Below are 18,286 nucleotides of genomic sequence, written 5' to 3'. Positions count from 1 at the left end.
ATGTCCTCCAGCTCCCTACTCAACCCAAGGATGGAAGGGGGGGATACTGGGTGGAGGGGGGCAGCAAATATCCCAGCTGTGTGAACAATCAAGACGATCTGGCAGCACATTTGATCTTTTGTAACCTTATTTCAGCCAAATAGTCAGGGCCTCTAGGCAGCTGGGAGGCCCATCTTACTCTAAGCCTAATGTTTGGCTGGGTTCCAGATACTGCCTTGGTGAGGGGTGCCCAGTCCCCCAGCTGGCTGTCTTCCAGGTAGGTCCTCAGGGACACTAACTGCAAACTCTCACGGAGGCAGAGGTCGAAATTTTCTCCAGTTTTTCAAGGATCTTCATCACTTCCTGTTCCCTCCCAGAGGCAGAGACAGGAAGTGACTTGGATGGGGTCACAGCAAATCAGTGACCTTCAGGATTGGAACGTGCTGCCTGGGTCACTTTATCCTCCTGCACCACAGTTCCTAAATTAAAAAACAGAACTACCTAGGGACTTTTATCTAGGAAGAGACAGAAGGGGACATGGGGAATGACACATGACACACAAAACAATGGGAATAAACTGGTCCTTTTTGATCAGACTCTATCTCTTTCTGCAGCCACACAAGAGAACTACATGTTCACAAAGTCTGCAGAGTGGTTAGGACTCTGCTTCCACTGCAGGGGGCGCGGGTTCGACCCCTGATCAGGGAACTAAGATCCCGCATGCCACACAGCCAAAAAAAAAAAAGTTTGGAGAAATACTGGGTTAAACAAAGTTAAACAGATTAAATTACTGCAGGACTTCCCAGAACATTTAATGTGCTCACATATACTGTAAAGGGGTTATAATGTAAAGTGTTTCTTAAACACAAGTCAATTATAGAACTAAGGATTCCATAGACGCTAGGATTCCAATGAACACGCTTTGAGAAGTCTTGTTACAGGGTGGGCATGTACCACAGAAAAGTAAGGCCCCAAATAAGCCATCAGCCACTATCTTCAAAAGTGCAGTGTTGGGCTTCCCTGGTGGTGCAGTGGTTGAGAGTCTGCCTGCTGATGCAGGGGACACGGGTTCGTGCCCTGGTCCGGGAAGATCCCACATGCCGCGGAACGGTTGGGCCCGTGAGCCATGGCCGTTGAGCCTGCGCGTCCGGAGCCTGTGCTCCACAATGGGAGAGGCCACAACACTGAGAGGCCCGTGTACCGCAAAAAAAAAAAAAAAAAAGTGCAGTGTTGATGTGGCACTGCCCATTTGTTAGTGGTAGAAATACAAAGAGTGCTAACTTTGAAAATAAACAACTCTTGATGAATTTTTTTTAAAAAAGTGCAGTGTTGGATCAAACAAGGTTGTCATTCTGTACTCTCCTGTCTGTACTTGAGCAAGAGTTGATGGTATTTTTCCGCTTGCTGGTCAAAGCCCCTGGAAGAGAACCCTACCTGGAGAAAGTTCACTGGAGTCAGAAGGTATTTGAGTGCCAGGCCCCTGTACTCAGGAGCCAGAAGAGGGGTAGCCTTGCTGCTGTGAGACTGGGGAGAATCCTGGCCCATCCAGGCTCTCTGGTTCCCTGTGGCTGCTGAGCCCGCATTGTCTCCCCTGGGTACCAAGTAGGGCCCTACACTGATTTCCTCCCCAGTTTCCGGAGAGGAAAATTCTTTATCTGTAGACCCTAAGTGCACTGAAAAACCCGAGGGGGCAGTCAATACAGTCACCATCTTCTGGGACTCGGAGGAAGGGACTGCACCCTCCCATTCTTTGTTGCGGATGTCCGGGAACGGCTGCTTCTTGATCTTCAGAGGATGGTGGGAGGTCCGCTTCTCAAGCTCCCCAGAAAGGTTCTCATTCTTGGTCTTCTTCAAGTCCCTGTCAGCTTGCGAGTGATCAGCATTTTCCTCAAGGGATTCAAACACGACACCCTGGGTTCTCAGTCTCTTTAGCTTCCTTTCTAACAATAGCCAGAGAAAACTTGGATTTCTAGAGGAGGAACTCATGTATTGCTGTACAGAGTCTGGAATCAGAGGCACAGAGAGCCTGGGGCTCAGGCTGTCCTGAAAGTAGTCCCTACAGGGTTGTCGCCTGACAATGGGCACCACCTGGCAAGGCCTCAGTGCTTCGACAAAGGCACGGAGCTCAGGGTAGGAGGAGTGGTCAGAGTAAGGGATGATGTGGATATCGGGGTGGGAACGGTAGATTTTCCGGCTGGTGGGGAGGATAGCAATGGTAGGGTGGGTCTGGTTCCAACGCAGCATAGCCGAATGGCAGATCTCCATGTGGTCCACGGCATGGATGCGGCCAGCCTTCTCCTCCACTGTGAACACATCTGCCAGGCCCAGTAGCTGCACTAACTCCAGGCGCCGAGGACTCAATACCACCCAGGTCCGAAACTCCAGGGCCAGCTGCTCCAGCAGTGACTCTTTTCCCAGGCTATAGAGTCCTGAATAATGTTCAAGGGATTGGGGAAAGTAAGAGAAGGAAGAGGATGAAGCTAATAAGTCAACCAAATGTTTAATAGAAATACACAAAATTAATGGGACTACCCCCTGACTGTCTATCGGGAAGGAGGTGGCATTTGAGCTGAGGTATATGGAGGGTGGGGTAGGGAGAAGTTTAACACAGAATCCACTCATTCATTCAGTTCAACAAAGGAAAGCATCTATCAGGTGTTAGGCACCGTGAAAGCAAACAAAAATCTCAGTCCTCAAGGAGTGTAATCTATTTGGGGACCCAGAAACAATGCATGCTACAGACATGCACAGAGTATTATGAGGGCACAGAAAAACATCTACCAGTTGATAGAGTTAGGGATAGCTTCCTGAAAATGACAACTTAGATAAATCCTAAATGATGGGTGCAAGTTAATCTGGCAAGGGAAGGGGATGGTAGAGAACATTTTAAGAGAGGTCATTTCAGGGTTACTAAGGTACAAAGAAACTGGTAAGAAATGACACTAGAGAGGTGAGAAAGGGCCATATAATAGGGGGCTTTGTATGTACTGCTAGGGAGCTTGTTTTTAATTCTGTAAATGAAGGTGTCATTAAGGAGTTGCAAGCAGGAAAATGGCTAATTCTAATTATAGGATTCATAGGATCAGAGCAGGGCTTTCGAAAAAAAAGTGGCAGCAGTATTATTCAAAGACCTGCATGAGAATATACTGAAAGCAGAAGTACCAGTTAGAAGGCCCAAACAGTACGTATAGAGAAAGAAATGGAGACCTGAATTTGGGTAATGGTTATGGTAACAGATATGGGAGATGTTGTTTAAGTAGTTGTTCTCAGACCTTTTCTGAAGGTGTATTTCAAGTCTACAACCAGACTGTGAACGCCTTTAAAGAATCTATATTTCCTTTATATCCACCTTATTCCTCATCATGGTTCAAAATCTCACTCTTTGGGCACAAAGGTAGCTGATTTTCTTTTCTCTCTCCCTATCCTTCCCCCTTTTATTTTACCTCTTCTAGGCCCTTTACTACTAGACTGTAAGCCCTCATATTTTATTCATTTTTTTCTATTCCCACTGCCTATCAGAATACTTGGCACACAGTAGGGGATTATTGTATATCTGCAAAATTAATCAAGCCCTACTACAGTACCCTACTCGCCAGCTGTGCTTCTCTGGGAAAACTCTGCATTGAAAACTCCAAGAATAGTTAGCACTGATATTTCTTCATGCGTAGTCAAGCAATCCTGAAGGGGAAAATCTCTCCATCAACTTGATAGTCACTCTGGAAGGTACATAATTTTTTTTTTTCAATGCCTTTGTTTAAACCTATTTTGAAACTCCTTTCAGAGTTGGGGCATATCCTTTTAAAATGTTCATCATGGTGGCAAATTTTTTTCCTTTTGTGGATTTACTACAATTTTGGAAACAATCAAAAAAAATCATTTGGAACTAAATCTATTACATTTTAAAAAATAAAAATGGATTTTCATCAACTATCCCAAAAGGCAATTTCAAGAAGCCCAAAATGTTTTGTACTGTTGTGGAGTCACTAGAACAAGCAGACAGCTGGGTTTTCAATGTATCTAACTGCAAGAACAACACTCACCTGAATATCTACATTCTGATAAACTTCATTCACTTGCTAACAAATATTTACCGGATGCCTCTATCAGACATTAACCTAGGCATCTGGGATATATCCATAAGTGAAACAAAGAGCCTGTTTATTGTGAAATTTACATTCTAGCACAGGGAGACAGATAATAAAAACTAAATACAATAAATACATAAATTATGGAATACACTGTAAGGTGCTAAGGGCAATAGTGTCCCTCTCCACTTAAAACCCTTCAATAGCTCTTTGTCCTAAGAGCAGTGGTTGCATTTAGGATCAAGTTCAAAATGGCCTATGGGCACTTCAGCCCCTCCAGCCTTTCCAGCCTCCTCAACCACTGTGCACCTGTCATACTGCCACTTCTCTGTTCCACAAACACATAAGACTTCTTCCCACCTCCATCCACACCCTCAAGGAATGTGTGTGTGTGTGTGTGTGTGTGTGTGTCAGAGAAAGTGGAGCTAGACAATCAACAATAAGCAACAGTATATTAAAACATATGGAGTATATGGGAAGTTGATGAGTGCTATGAAAAAATGAAAAAGTTGAATCGGTTTAGGAGATCAGGAGTTGGGAATGTGGGAGTGCAGATGGTGGGCAGATTGTAATTTTAAATAAAAAGGTCAGGGTAGATTTCATGGAGAAAAGGACATCTGCACAAAGACCTGAAAGATGTGAGACACTCCAAAGAACCTAGATTCACTACCTCCATGAGTGAGAAAAAAAGGAAAGGAAAGCCCTCACCAATCTTTATGTTATGTTGTGGGTGCTTTCGAATGAGCTCAACAATCTGGCGGGCAGCTTCTTCTTGGGAAGGAAGAACCAGGGCTGGGTTGCAATTGGTGTTGTCTAGGTATAAGGTATGGATCTGTTTCCCCAGTCTCAGGGCTGGCTCCTTCAGCATGGACGGTGTATACCGAAAATCCCCTGGAAGAAGAATATATGGGAGGCAGACAGTCAGAGACAAAAGTATAGAAGACAAGCCTCTCCCATTTCCAACAATGGGCATTTGCCTACTGGCCTGTTGGAAAAAAATAGAGTCTAGCAATGATGAATGTAGTACAGCTTCTTTGTGGAAACGTCTCCATCGTGCTCCTGTTTTTTCATGATTCTCTGCAAAGTTCATACCCTTAAAGAGTGGGAAATCAGTTGAGAAAGGGTCACTGTGCTCATGTGGCATGAAGCTAGGAGGTCTCCAGACTTCTACCATAAGTCAAAGATGCTCAAGAAAAGTCGTGTTGGGAATTCCCTGGCGGTCCAGTGGTTAGGACCCCGCGCTTTCACTGCTGAGGGGGCAGGTTCCACCCTGGTTGGGGAACTAAGATCCCGCAAACCGCGGGGCTTGCCCCCCCACACACACACAAAAAAGTAGTGTCTAGGCTGGGAAAGTGGAAAGGACCCCTCCGGAAGCCCACCTGTGTAGAGAATGGTTCCAAAGTATCCTTCAAACAGAAACATGACAGAGCCAGGGCAGTGATTGGCATCGATGAGGGTTACAGTCATGGTCTCTCGCCCAACTTCATCTAGAGGCAGGACATGGCTCTCACCAACCTCCAGGGCTCGGATCCACTGCTTAGATACCTGAGGAAACAGTTGGTCATACCAGGGAACACTGACTCCCCTCCCTGATACCTCCCTGGATCAGAAGCTGTGATGGGGATTCCCAAACAATCCTCCCTTCCTCTTCCCACCCTCTACCTCACCCTTCGTACAAGTTTAAATTAAGAGTGCAGAAAACAAGTCTGGTCAGCGATTCTCAAACTTTCCAAATCATAATAATTCTTTGGGGGGCACCTGTTAAAAAAAATTCCAACCAGATTTCCACAACCTGTGCTAGCTATGTCTACTGAATCAGATGGGGGAGAAGGGAGGCGCTGGAGAATCTGTATTTTACTCAGCACATTGGGTGGATTCTTATGATGAGGCAAGTTTGGGAAACACTGGCCTAGCTTATGTGAAGAGGTAGGAACAATTTCCTTGGCTGGACTAAAAGTCCTCCCCAATTTATCACTGAAACATCCCAAGCCAGCCAGTTAGAAACCACACTCCTATTCTGGGCTAAAGATGCATTCTGGGTTCTCGCTTTTGTAAAAATCAGTCTCCCTGGCCCCAACTCTATGACTCCAAGGCTGTGACAGATCGTAAGTCCCCACCCAGCTGCCGGGACCAACTCTCGGAGGCCGACTCCAGCCGCCCATACCTGTCGGTGACGGTGCAAGAGGTAAGCGGTGATTGGGGAGCAGTAGAGGGGCCGGGTCCAGGTGCTAGAGAGACCCACGGTGTGGTCCGAGTGCATGTGGGACAAGAAGAAGAGCCGGGCGGAGGCAGCCCGGCGCAGGCTCCAAAAGTCCACAGCGATGGGCGTTTGAGGGATCAAGACCCCGTTCATGGTGGCGGGGTTGGAGAGTCACCAGTGGGATCTTCATGGGAACAGAGCTCCTGCGGGAGGCTCCTACAACGGCGCCCTGAAAAAAGTCATGCTGGGGCAAGAACAGGGCCAGGGGCCGTAAGGAAAGCCAGCTCAGTGGGGAATGAGTGACTAGACTGGGCAGAAAGAAGGAAGTGACCGTGCTGTGGGAGTCTCGGGGTGGAATCGCAAACCACAGAAGGCGCCCAAAGGAGCGCCACTCCCCCAAGCGCGCGGGACCAGGGGCCGAGGCCCTGGTCTCAAAGCGCGCGCTGCTGGGCGGAGACAGGCGGAAGTAGCCGATTTCCGATTGCCCGCCACCGCTCTGCCTGAGGTAGCCGCGCGGCGGCGCCGGGAGGTGAGAGGTTGGGGGAAGGGCACGCTAAGGTCGTGATCCGGGCTGCGCTCGGCGCTCACTGGGAGAGGGTGATTGGCAGCTGCTCTGCGTGGTCCCCCTGGAGGAGGCGGGACTTCCGCAGAAAGGTTGATTGGGCCTCTTGGTGACGGCAACCGCGTGGAGGCGCAAGAAAGGCTGGAACTGGAGAGGGAGGGGTCCACGGACTGTTGGCTGCCGGGCTGGAAGTCGGGCCGAGGGCCTAGAGGTTGCGGGAGAGCTCTGTGGGCGGAGCGAAGCAGCCTGCAGGTCCCCGGAAGGATCCGCAGAGCCTAGGCTGGGCCTCGCCAGGGAGCGAGAGGGTTGAAGTTCGAGTGTGGTAGGGCCCGGATGGCGGCCCTGGGGGAAGCCAAGGCTGGGCCAGATCGCGCCTGTAGTCTCTTCACTGACTGACGTTTCCTTTACCCAGGTCCCCACATCAGGGCTAGAAGGAGCCCACGAGTTACCTAGGGATCTCTGGGAACTGCCCCGTGACTGTTCGAGAAGATGCCGTACCTGGGCTCCGAGGACGAGGTGAAGGAGCTGAAGAAGGCTCTGTGTAACCCTCACATTCAGGCTGATAGGCTGCGCTATCGGAATGTCATCCAGCGAGTGATTAGGTATCGCCTAACGCTCTAACTCCCCCATTGCCATCCCCATCAGGGCTCTCTACCCCTGGCCGCTTAGAAAGATTAAGTGAACTTGCACCCATGGCAGTTGTATGATTTGGTCTTCCTGCTTCTCTGGACTGCCGTCTAAGTCTCCTTTGTGGGACATATTTTGCTTCTTTTACTCAGCTGGGTGGTTTCATCCATGTCTTGAACTTGTACTGCTGACTTCCAGATCTATGTCTAGCACAGACCTCCTTTTTTTTATCGTCAGACCCACAGATCCTACTGCCTGCTTGGCATTTCCACCTGGATATTTCTTCAAAGACATGCAAAATAGTACCTACATCCTTCCGCCCTCCCCAAACCTGCTCTTCCACTTGTATTTGTGTTGATGAACGTCACCACCCAGCTGAGCAAATGTGGGAGTCAGTCTTGGTGACACCTGATTGTCACTGTTCAAGTCAGATGGTATGGATTCATGGTTCTAAGTATCCATCCTCTTTTTCTTTTTTTAGCATCTTTATTGGAGTATAATTGCTTTACAATGGTGTGTTAGTTTCTGCTTTATAACAAAGTGAATCAGCTATACATATATCCCCATATCCCTTCCCTCTTGCGTCTCCCTCCCATCCTCCCTATCCCACCCCTCTAGGTGGTCACAAAGCACTGAGCTGATCTCCCTGTGCTATGCGGCTGCTTCCCACTAGCTATCTATTTTACATTTGGTAGTGTATATATGTCCATGCCACTCTCTCACTTCGTCCCGTGTCCTCAAGTCCATTCTCTATGTCTGCATCTTTATTCCTGTTCTACCCCTAGGTTCTTCAGAACCTTTTTTTTTTTTTTTAGATTCCATATATATGTGTTAGCATACGGTATTTGTTTTTCTCTTTCTGACTTACTTCACTCTGTATGACAGACTCTGGGTCCATCCACCTCACTACAAATAACTCAGTTTCGTTTCTTTTTATGGCTGAGTAATATTCCATTGTATATATGTGCCACATCTTCTTTATCCATTCATCTGTGGATGGACACTTAGGTTGCTTCCATGTCCTGGCTATTGTAAATAGAGCTGCAATGAATATTGTGGTCCATCTTCTTTTTTTTTGATTGGCACTGCTGTTCTGGTTCCCTTTTTAAAGCAATTGCAGTAGCTTAGTAGTAGGTCGCCTTAGGCCCTCATTTCAGCCAGATTGATTTTCCAGCATATGAATTTGACAATATAACTCTTGTGTATAGCTGTGGATCACAAACTTCAGTATGCACAAAAGTCCCTTGGGGTGCTTTGTTTGTTTGTTTGTTTGTTTTTGCGGTACGCTGGCCTCTCACTGCTGTGGCCTCTCCCGTTGCGGAGCACAGGCTCCGGACGCGCAGGCTCAGTGGCCATGGCTCACGGGCCCAGCCGCTCCGCGGCATGTGGGATCCTCCCGGACCGGGGCACGAACCCGCGTCCCCTGCATCAGCAGGCGGACTCTCAACCACTGTGCCACCAGGGAAGCCCCCTTGGGGTGCTTTTTTAGAAAATGTAAATTTTTCATCCAATTCAGTAATTCTGATTTCAGTAGGGTGGGATGGAACCCAGGAATCTGCATTTTAAACAGACATCCCCTCTAATTGCTATAGGAGATCACAGTTTGAGAAACAGTGATCTACAGAATAAAGTCCAAATTTCTTATCATAGCACCCAAGGAACACCCAGTTAACTACCGGCATACTCTGAAAAGAATGTACCATTCTTGCTCATGTCCACATGCATCACAGTGTGTATCGTTACCTATCTACTACACCTGCCTGGAGCTCCTGCTCATTCCGCTCAAGTATTTCTTCCTCTGTGGAAACATTTTATGACTTTTTGGCAGTGTTAGACCTCCTGATCCTCACTGCACCTTGTCTGTTACTTCTGTTATAACACCAATCTATCATTCTGTAATTAGCGGTGTTCTTGTCTGCCTCCTTGGTAGACTTTTGAGTTCCTTGAGATCTGAGACCATGCCTTCTTCAAGATTATTCCCCAGAACATATCCCTGGAATGTAAAATCTGAATGTGACTGGAATGTACTAGTTTGTTGAATGAATAGAAGAATGTTTATTGCAGGCCCGTTGTGAAGTATTGTGTGATATGATAGACAAAGTAGACCTGGTTGCTCCGCTCTAAGAGATCACAATCTAGTTGGATATCCAGGGCATATAAGTAAAAGGCTTTCTGTTGTAGGTTGGGGATTATGTATTTTACTTTTTTCCTGCTGTGTGTGTTGGTTTCAGGCACATGACTCAGGGCTCGGACATGTCTGGTGTTTTCATGGAAATGGTGAAGGCCAGTGCCACTATAGATATTGTTCAGAAGAAGTTGGTTTATCTCTACATGTGTACCTATGCCCCCCTGAAACCAGATCTGGCTCTCCTGGCCATCAATACACTGTGCAAAGACTGTTCGGACCCCAACCCGATGGTGCGAGGGTTGGCACTACGGAGCATGTGTAGCCTCAGGTAAGCACTCTCCTCCCTTCCTGTATCTCAGTGGCTGATAAGTTCATGTGGTCATGGGGCAGGTTTTTAATGACGACAATTTATTTGAGCTCCTTAATAATGGGGAAGACACTGTTGTAACCTGAACTCAGGTTTTCGGCCATTGCTTTGGTTTAAAAAACTATATATGTGATTTCATTAAGGAATTTTTCTATCCTTACTCTCAGTGAAATAGTTAAATATTTATTTATTCATTTATTTGGCTGCTCTGGGTCTTAGTTGTGGCACATGGGATCTAGTTCCCTGACCAGGGATCGAACCCAGACCCCCTGCATTAGGAGCGCGGAGTCTTAACTGCTGGACTACCAGGGAAGTCCCTGAAATAGTTAAAGATTTCTAAATGTGTGTGTGTGTGTGTGCGTGTGCGTGTGTGTTTTTTAACCTGCCTATGTGGCATTATTCCACGTGAAAAGTCAAGTGAGGCTTTTTATGTTTGGCAGCAGCTTTCTCCAGTTTGTTGGAGAAGAATCTGACCAATGCGTATTCAAACATCTACTAAACCCTCTGTTAAGTGAATAGGGGCTAAATTATGTCAAAACTAGTACCCTGGGATCTGACTGACTCTAGGATGTGTTGCTTAGGTTGCCTGGTGTGCAGGAATATATCCAACAGCCAGTTCTCAACGGTCTGCATGATAAGGCTTCATATGTCAGGAGGGTAGCAGTCCTTGGCTGTGCCAAGATGCATACTCTTCATGGAGACTCTGAAGTGGGTAAGTTTCAGTGTAATCTACCATGATCAGTATTTATTTGTACTTCCATTATATGACTTTGTAGAAGAGTATGTAGCTTTGGTAGAAAATAATAATGTGACCCTACTTCTGCATGTCGCTTTTTTTTTTTTTTTTTTTTTTTTTGTGTTACGCGGGCCTCTCACTGTTGTGGCCTCTCCCGTTGCGGAGCACAGGCTCCGGACGCGCAGACTCAGCGGCCATGGCTCACGGGCCCAGCCACTCCGCGGCATGTGAGATCTTCCCGGACCGGGGCACGAACCCGTGTCCCCTGCATTGGCAGGCGGACTCTCAACCACTGCGCCACCAGGGAAGCCCTGTATGTCTCTTTTAAGTAGGATGCAGGGCTTGGTATTTTCTGAGATTAGAGAAGTCCTTTCTTTGGGGCCCACGTGAGATCCTTTGCCTTAGCTGCTTAGAACAGTCTGGAAATGGCCATTGTTTTGGCCTTGCACTTTGTTACTGCCTTTGTTATTTTTGTGGCAGAGAAGTTCAGCTTTGTCTGCCTGGAACTGTTATTCTGGCTCTATCACCTTGACTCTGAAACTTTTCTTTATGTGAGATCTTTGTTCCGTTTTATAGATGGTGCCCTGGTAAACGAATTATATAGTTTGCTGCGTGACCAGGATCCAATTGTGGTTGTGAACTGCCTGAGGTCTCTGGAGGAAATTTTGAAACAGGAAGGAGGTGTTGTCATCAATAAGCCCATCGCCCACCATCTCTTAAATCGGTTTGGATGCCTCTGTGCTCTTTTATCATGATCAAATCTACATCCTAATGGGATCTTGTTGATGTATTGAATGAAGGAGAGGTCTTGAACAACTTCTGTAGAGTAGTAAAGAAAGTTAACTGTAACTATTAACTTCCTCATGTTTCATTGAGAGAATTTTTTTTTAATTTGTCTTAGTTTCTTTTGGTGATATAGAGAGATGGCAGAAGGATCCTTCAGGGTTCTGTCCTCTGCAGTCGTTATGTCCTCCAAACTAAGCCATTCATACTATCTTAAAATGTAGAGAATCTGGATCTAGGATATGGTGATCTTGTCTTTGGCCTTCGATGAGTGTGCATTTGTACCGTAAACTCATCTTGGAATTTAAAGCCTTATTTTGTGTAAACTTTCGTACATCAGAAGAATAATTTGATTATGGCACAACCTATTTTCAAGAATTCTCCCCTTGTTGTGATGAACAGATGACTGGTGACATGGCAGTAGCATGGAGGTGGTCCTAATTTTGTTGCTAGGATAGCACTTCTGTTTTCTTTTTTGGATAGAATGTCAAAACTGGACCAGTGGGGCCAGGCTGAAGTATTGAACTTTCTGCTACGCTACCAACCCCGCAGTGAGGAGGAGCTGTTTGACATTCTCAACCTGTTGGACAGTTTTCTCAAGAGCAGTAGCCCAGGTGTGGTGATGGGAGCCACCAAACTCTTTCTGATCTTGGCAAAAAACTTCCCCCATGTGCAAACTGACGTGCTCATGCAAGTCAAGGGAACTTTGCTGGCTGCCTGTTCTTCAGAGAGCCGCGAGCTCTGTTTTGCTGCCCTCTGCCATGTGCGCCAGGTCCTGCACAGTTTGCCGGGTCACTTTAGCAGCCACTACAAGAAGTTTTTTTGCTCCTACTCGGAGCCCCACTACATCAAGCTCCAGAAGGTGGAGGTGCTGTGTGAGCTGGTGAACGACGAGAACGTGCAGCAGGTGCTGGAGGAGCTTCGCGGGTACTGCACTGATGTGTCCGCCGACTTTGCGCAGGCTGCCATCTTTGCCATAGGTAGGTATCTGTTGCTTTTCCTTTGTGAGAGCCTAGACCAACCAGCTAGAAAGCTGTGGAACCACAGAGAGGAAAGGGAGTGAATCTTGCTTCAGAGGCAAAGTATCTTGCACCAAACAGTTAGGTCAGTGACTACAAACAAGGTGGGGAGAAAGGTTTTTTTGGTCAACATATCTTCTTCTATCTTCTAGGTGTTTCCATATCTTCTAGGATATAGACTATAGGTGATGCAAACTGTAACACAATTTATATTGCCTTTTGTCGTCTGTTATCCAAAATGCTTTTCTGTATATCATCTTCCCACAGCCTTGTGAGGCAGTCAAGAAGAGTGGACAAGTGTTATTATTAACTTCGTTTCAAAGGTGAAGAAACTCAGGCACAAAAAGTTTCTTAAATTGCCCAAAGGTCATATAGTTCCTGAACTGGGACTGGAACCCAGCCTTCCTGACTCAAAGTCCTTTGAAAATTTAGCAATCTTTTATCAAGCTTCTGCTCCGGGCTACGCATTATGATGAGTGGACCAGCACAGAGTAAAACATAAGACTTACAGACCTTTTCATGCTACTCTGTCTGGAATTTAAAGGGCTAGAGTGAGTCAAATGCAAGCAGCTGGGGAGCTAAGTTTTGGAGGACTTCAAGTAGAGGAGGAGAAGGAACCCTCGGATGTAGAATAAAGTATGGTTATTTTTAGAGGCAGAGAAGAGGGCACAAAGAGGGGAGTAGAAAGCCTGCAGTCTGGAGGCTGTTGCACAGTGTTCCCAGCAGGAATATTCCTGTACAGGTGTGCTGCAACAAACTGGTTGCCACATAAATACCTTTGTGACTAAAAGTTTTCAACCTTGTTCAATGGGAAATTCATTTTACCAAAGTTCCCTTTATAGTAAACTTAGATTCTTATTTCCTCAAGCAAGGGGTGATTTTCTTTTTCTTTTTCTTAGATATTTCTGGTCCTCTTGGTCTTTCTTTGGCTGGTGGGAAATTATTTTAGAATGAGGTGCTAGTATCTGACCTAACACATTTTTCTGCTTTCCCTTCCTCTGTAGGTAGCATCGCCAGGACCTACACGGATCAATGTGTGCAGATTCTAACAGAGCTGCTGGGGCTTCGACAAGAGCACATTACCACAGGTAATGGCTACCTTTCTAGGATTTTTTTTTTTTTTTGGTCAATTTCCCGACCTATAGTATTTGCTCAAAACATATTTGTTGTTCAATAACAGAGGTTTAAACTCTTCTTTGCATCATCATCTGTTGCCATCAGAGAAACATATAGATCTAACAGAGTAGGGAGTCTTCAGGTTGCCATGAGTCTACAAGGCTGTTGTATAGATCATGAAGGGTGCGAGGGTGACCTTGCTTGTTATTTGCCCACCTTTACCCCTCTTTTTGCTTTATGGCAGCATACTGTAAGCAGTGACTTCCAAGACTGGGACTAGGGAGAGGCAAGCGAATCGCCTAGGATGCAAACATTTAAAGAGGCACTCACTTTTATATAGAGAATGGATAAACAACAGTGTGCTACTGCATAGCACAGGGAGGTATATTCAATATCCAATGATAAACCAGAATGGAAAAGAATATATATTTTAAAAAAAGAATATATATAAAGAGGCACTCGCTCTCAAGTTTGTGCAAATGCTAACTCTGTGAGTCTTCTTAAATTTTACACCCTGGCACCTTGCTTGCTTCACCGTAGCTCCAGCCCTGGTGGCTCCTTTTATACTGTCCTCAGAGCATCATTCGACAGCAGCACTCCCCCACATTTGTATATGCTTTCTGGTTTGCCAAGTGCTTTCACATACGTTAACTCATTTATCCTCATGGCAATCTGATGAGCAACACTTATTAAGAAATTGTTGCCCATGTCAGACATTTCTCAGATAATTATTGACCACCCCACCAAACACCCATTTTACAGAAATTGCCCCAGTAATCTAGCCTGAATATGTGACTTTTCTTAAGATTCTTTCCCGTGCGGAGGCTCTAATCCTGTGCTCTTGTGTCCTGAGCTGTGCTCTAGTGGTTGTGCAGACTTTCCGAGACCTGGTTTGGTTGTGTCCTCAGTGTACAGAAGCTGTGTGTCAGGCCCTGCCCGGCTGTGAGGAGAGCATTCAGGATAGCGAGGTAGGCTGTAATTCTCCTTTACTTCTAGGCAGAGGGGGAGTGCTTGGGACCCTGCTCTGTGAAATGGAATCTAATTATTCTTTCCACCCAGTGTCTGAAGTGGAATTCTTAGAATTGATTGCCACCTCAGATTCTGTTTTGGGTGTAGGTGGGATATAAATTATAAAAACATTAGGATTTAGCTATGGTTTTCTTACAAATATTTTGATACCATTGTTCTTGTGAACAGTTTTGGGTCAGAGATTTAGACCATAGGGTTTTCAGCTGGCATGAAAATCAGACTCGTCTGTGAAATTTTTACAAATATTTGGGCTTCCCGTATCTATTCAAATATTCAAGAGTGGAAGCCCTAGACACACAGAGTTTTAAGAAACTTTGCAGGTGACTCTGATGTGCACACTAGGTTCCCCTAACTTAGGGGAATCTTCCAATAGCTTCCACTGAAGCATTAAACCCCAAATTGGGGAAGAAGCCTCAAAGGTGAGGAAGCCTTATTGCTTAAGCAACATAGGCTGTGAGAGTCTTAAGTCTCCTTTTGTGTGGTAGAATTTCATTCCTATTTGTTGTAGAGAGTTTAGTAGGGGGTGAATTAATAAATGCAAGTGGAAGTAAATAAAATATTATACCTTTTCTACTGACTCTAGGGGAAAAGCAAAACCTGCTGCTATCTACTGCCTGCTCTGGCCTGTGTTCTGGACAGCCAAATGTTGAGCACCTGTTCTTACTCCCTTCTTACCTAGGGGAAGCAGGCGCTTATTTGGCTACTCGGTGTCCACGGGAAGAGAATCCCCAACGCTCCTTATGTGTTGGAGGACTTCGTAGAGAATGTGAAGTCGGAGACATTTCCAGCTGTCAAGATGGAGCTGCTCACGGCTCTGCTGCGCCTTTTCCTCTCTCGACCCGCCGAGTGCCAGGACACGCTGGGCCGTTTATTATACTACTGCATAGGTAGGCTCTTCAGAAGGAAACGGTTGAATTGGGAGATTGGGATTGACATGTATACACTAATAAGTATAAAATGGGTAACTAATGAGGACAGGACCTGCTGTATAAAAAAATAAATAAAATCAAATTTAAAAAAAAAAAAAGAAGGAAATGGTACTTGCCATGACCAGTCATACAGGTTCTCACAGCTTTCATTGTTTGGTGAGCCATCTGGGACCGAAGAAGAAAATGTCAACGTTTTCCAGGGTTTCCTCCCTCCTTCATTTTGTTCTCCTATTCTGGTGGGCACAGGGGTAGAAAGAGTGTTTTCATTTTTGTTTTTAATTAACTTAGTCTGTTATCTTACCTCAGAGGAAGAAAAGGATATGGCAGTACGGGACCGAGGTCTCTTCTACTATCGCCTCCTCTTAGCTGGCATCGATGAAGTGAAGCGGATCCTACGGAGCCCTCAATCTGACCCTTCTCTCAGACTTTTGGAGGATCAGGCAGAAAGACCTGTGAACAGCTGGGCCTCGGACTTCAACACACTGGTGCCAGTATATGGCAAAGCCCGCTGGGCAACCATCTCTAAATGCCAGGGTGTGGAACGTCATGGCCCAGAGCTTCCTAACACTGCATCTTTTGCCACATCAGGTAAAAATAGTCCTTACTTTATACCTTGTCATGAAAAATCTTTATCTTTTGCAATGACTGGTAGAGAGTAGAGTACCCTAGCTAAACCTCAGACTGTTGCCCGAATTTTGTCTCTGTGAGCAAGAAGGAAGTTCATCATTGGTTATTTAAGCCATTTCTCTGAAGATGAGAGTCACATTGTGTACTGCTGGAAATCTAGATTTAAAAATGTAGTTCTACAGATTAAGAGCATCTCTTACACAAGCTTTCTGACTCTTGTAGGACCCCTGATTCCTGAAGAGAACAAGGAGAGGGTCCAAGAGCTCCCTGATTCCAGAGCCCTCATGCTAGTCCCCAATCACCAGCTTACTGCTGAGTGTTTTGAGAAAACTTGGCTGAGCCTCAAAGTTGCTCATCAGCAGGTGTTCCCGTGGCAGGGAGCAGTCCATCCTGACACCCTCCAGATGGCCCTGCAAGTCGTGAACATCCAGACCATCGCGATGAACAGGGCTGGGGCTCAGCCGTGGAAAGCCTACCTCAGCGCTCAGGATGACACTGGCTGTCTGTTCCTGACAGAACTGCTGTTGGAGCCCGAGAACTTGCACATGCAGATCTCAGTAAAACAAAACAAGGCGAGGACAGAGACACTGAACAGTTTTATTTCTGTATTAGAAACTGTGATTGGAACAATTGGAGACATGAAATCATAACAGCTTCTTGCCTATCCTGAGTGAGATGAATAGCTCTCAGAGTTCCTTAGTTTTTCTTATTATAGCTGCTTGTAAGTCCAGATAATATCAAATGCAAAGGAGAATGGGAATCTGGGAATGAGAATTCTTACATTCTTGTCCAAAGATCATTGGTGAATGACCCCATTTTTCCAGGTGATGTGGTAAAGGTTAATGTTGTTGGTAAGGGGGTGGGAATGGGGTGAGAGTAGGATTTGGATTCTTTCCTAATCAGTTTAAAGGATTATTTTACTCATTAAAGATGCCTGATGTGTCTGGAAACTGACTGGGTCATCATTTGTGGGGGTCATCTTTTCTTCCCTGGATTATTGCAGTGAATTCCTGACTGTTCTCATATTTCTAATCATGGTTTTTAGGCCAGAGTTCAGAGTCCTTAGCCTGGCGTCTCAAGTACCTCTTCGGTGCCATGTCTCAGCACCCCCCAGGATACCCTCTGTTCTGGCACAAGCAAACCACTTGCAGTTCCCTGAATACGCTCGGCTCTCTCTCACCTCTGTGCCTTGGCACCTGCTTTTGCTTCTCGCCTAGACCATTTCCTCACCCTCATGTCTTCTTTAAGTAACACCTAGTCTATCTTTCAATGTTCAGCTCAGGCATGAGCTCTTTCAGGAAGTTTTCTGTGACCCTCCTGCCTTCATCAGGGGTCTCATTCAAGCTGTGAAAGCAGTCAGTGCACATTTCTAGCAGCACTGTTGTAATTGTTTTCTTGTCGCTCTTTCTCACGTTTAATTTTATTCATACCTGACCACGTTTTAATCACTGAGACAACTTATGGCAAAAACAGATGTAATAAAATGATGGTAAAGTATAAATAACCAGATAATCCAGCACAGGAAAAATAAAAATACCTGTGAAAACCAGCTGGGTCAGGGATGGGAGCACATACAAATGTTCAGGCTGAAAGGGCCTACATAGTTGATATCGTTGCGCCTCAGATTTAGCTCTGTAAGTGATTTGGCAGTCAGAATAAAGAGGAACGGTCGTATAGTTGTTACCAGAGAGGAAGAAACATTTCAATTCTAATTTCGAAGAGAAATTTACATGTAGTTTCACATGGATGGCGCTGAGTGATACGCAGAAGATTCCTATGGGAAGTTAGTAAAGAGTTTCACATGGTTTTCTTATGGTGTTCTTCAATACAAACAGAGAGCATAGCTTTAGTATAGAGCTTAGTGAGGGCATTTCTTCAAGGACTACAGATACTGTGACCCAAATATCATCCAGCTTAATTTAAGGACTTCTACCTAGATACATATATGGACTGCATATCCTTCAAATAATGCTTCACCATCATTTCTCTCAACCAAGCTTTTAATAAGAGTAGATAACATTGCTGAGTTTTCTGGCAAGGGCCTGGGTTTGTGAGTTGTCTGTCTCAACCAGACAGTTTCTAAGGACAGTGATTATCTT

At 45.7% G+C, this 18,286-nt stretch overlaps 2 protein-coding genes across 6 annotated transcripts; one reads left to right on the top strand and one right to left on the bottom strand.

Moving 5' to 3' along the window:
* Positions 1 to 1,116: 1,116 nt before the first annotated feature.
* Positions 1,117 to 6,595, bottom strand: DCLRE1B (DNA cross-link repair 1B). The gene is made up of 4 exons (XM_027090921.1): positions 6,229 to 6,595; positions 5,444 to 5,609; positions 4,773 to 4,955; positions 1,117 to 2,408 (listed from the first exon to the last, which is right to left on the bottom strand). The coding sequence occupies exons 1-4, from the start codon at positions 6,415 to 6,417 to the stop codon at positions 1,327 to 1,329; spliced, it is 1,620 nt and encodes a 539-aa protein (XP_026946722.1). The 5' UTR covers positions 6,418 to 6,595; the 3' UTR covers positions 1,117 to 1,326.
* On the top strand, positions 5,689 to 17,688 carry AP4B1 (adaptor related protein complex 4 subunit beta 1). Of its 5 annotated transcripts, none has more exons than XM_027090916.1 (11): positions 5,689 to 6,249; positions 7,239 to 7,428; positions 9,685 to 9,909; positions 10,530 to 10,660; positions 11,261 to 11,408; positions 11,951 to 12,447; positions 13,491 to 13,574; positions 14,467 to 14,570; positions 15,311 to 15,518; positions 15,867 to 16,148; positions 16,410 to 17,688. In XM_027090916.1, exons 2-11 carry the CDS (start codon positions 7,316 to 7,318, stop codon positions 16,835 to 16,837), a joined length of 2,220 nt encoding a protein of 739 aa, XP_026946717.1. In that variant the 5' UTR covers positions 5,689 to 6,249; positions 7,239 to 7,315; the 3' UTR covers positions 16,838 to 17,688. The 5 variants fall into 5 exon arrangements, with proteins under 5 accessions (XP_026946717.1, XP_026946720.1, XP_026946716.1 ...); XM_027090919.1 differs by lacking the exon at positions 5,689 to 6,249 and adding an exon at positions 6,810 to 6,918; XM_027090915.1 differs by lacking the exon at positions 5,689 to 6,249 and adding an exon at positions 6,991 to 7,105 and having other exon boundaries at positions 7,238 to 7,428.
* The last annotated feature ends 598 nt before the right edge of the window (positions 17,689 to 18,286 follow it).

This window comes from Aethalodelphis obliquidens, unplaced genomic scaffold (assembly GCF_003676395.1).
Source record: "Aethalodelphis obliquidens isolate GAN/ISIS:26980383/991018 unplaced genomic scaffold, ASM367639v1 scaffold70, whole genome shotgun sequence".
In the NCBI taxonomy this organism is placed as follows: domain Eukaryota; kingdom Metazoa; phylum Chordata; class Mammalia; order Artiodactyla; family Delphinidae; genus Aethalodelphis; species Aethalodelphis obliquidens.
Note: the sequence above shows the minus strand (reverse complement) of the source record. Positions and strands in the feature narration are given on the sequence as shown.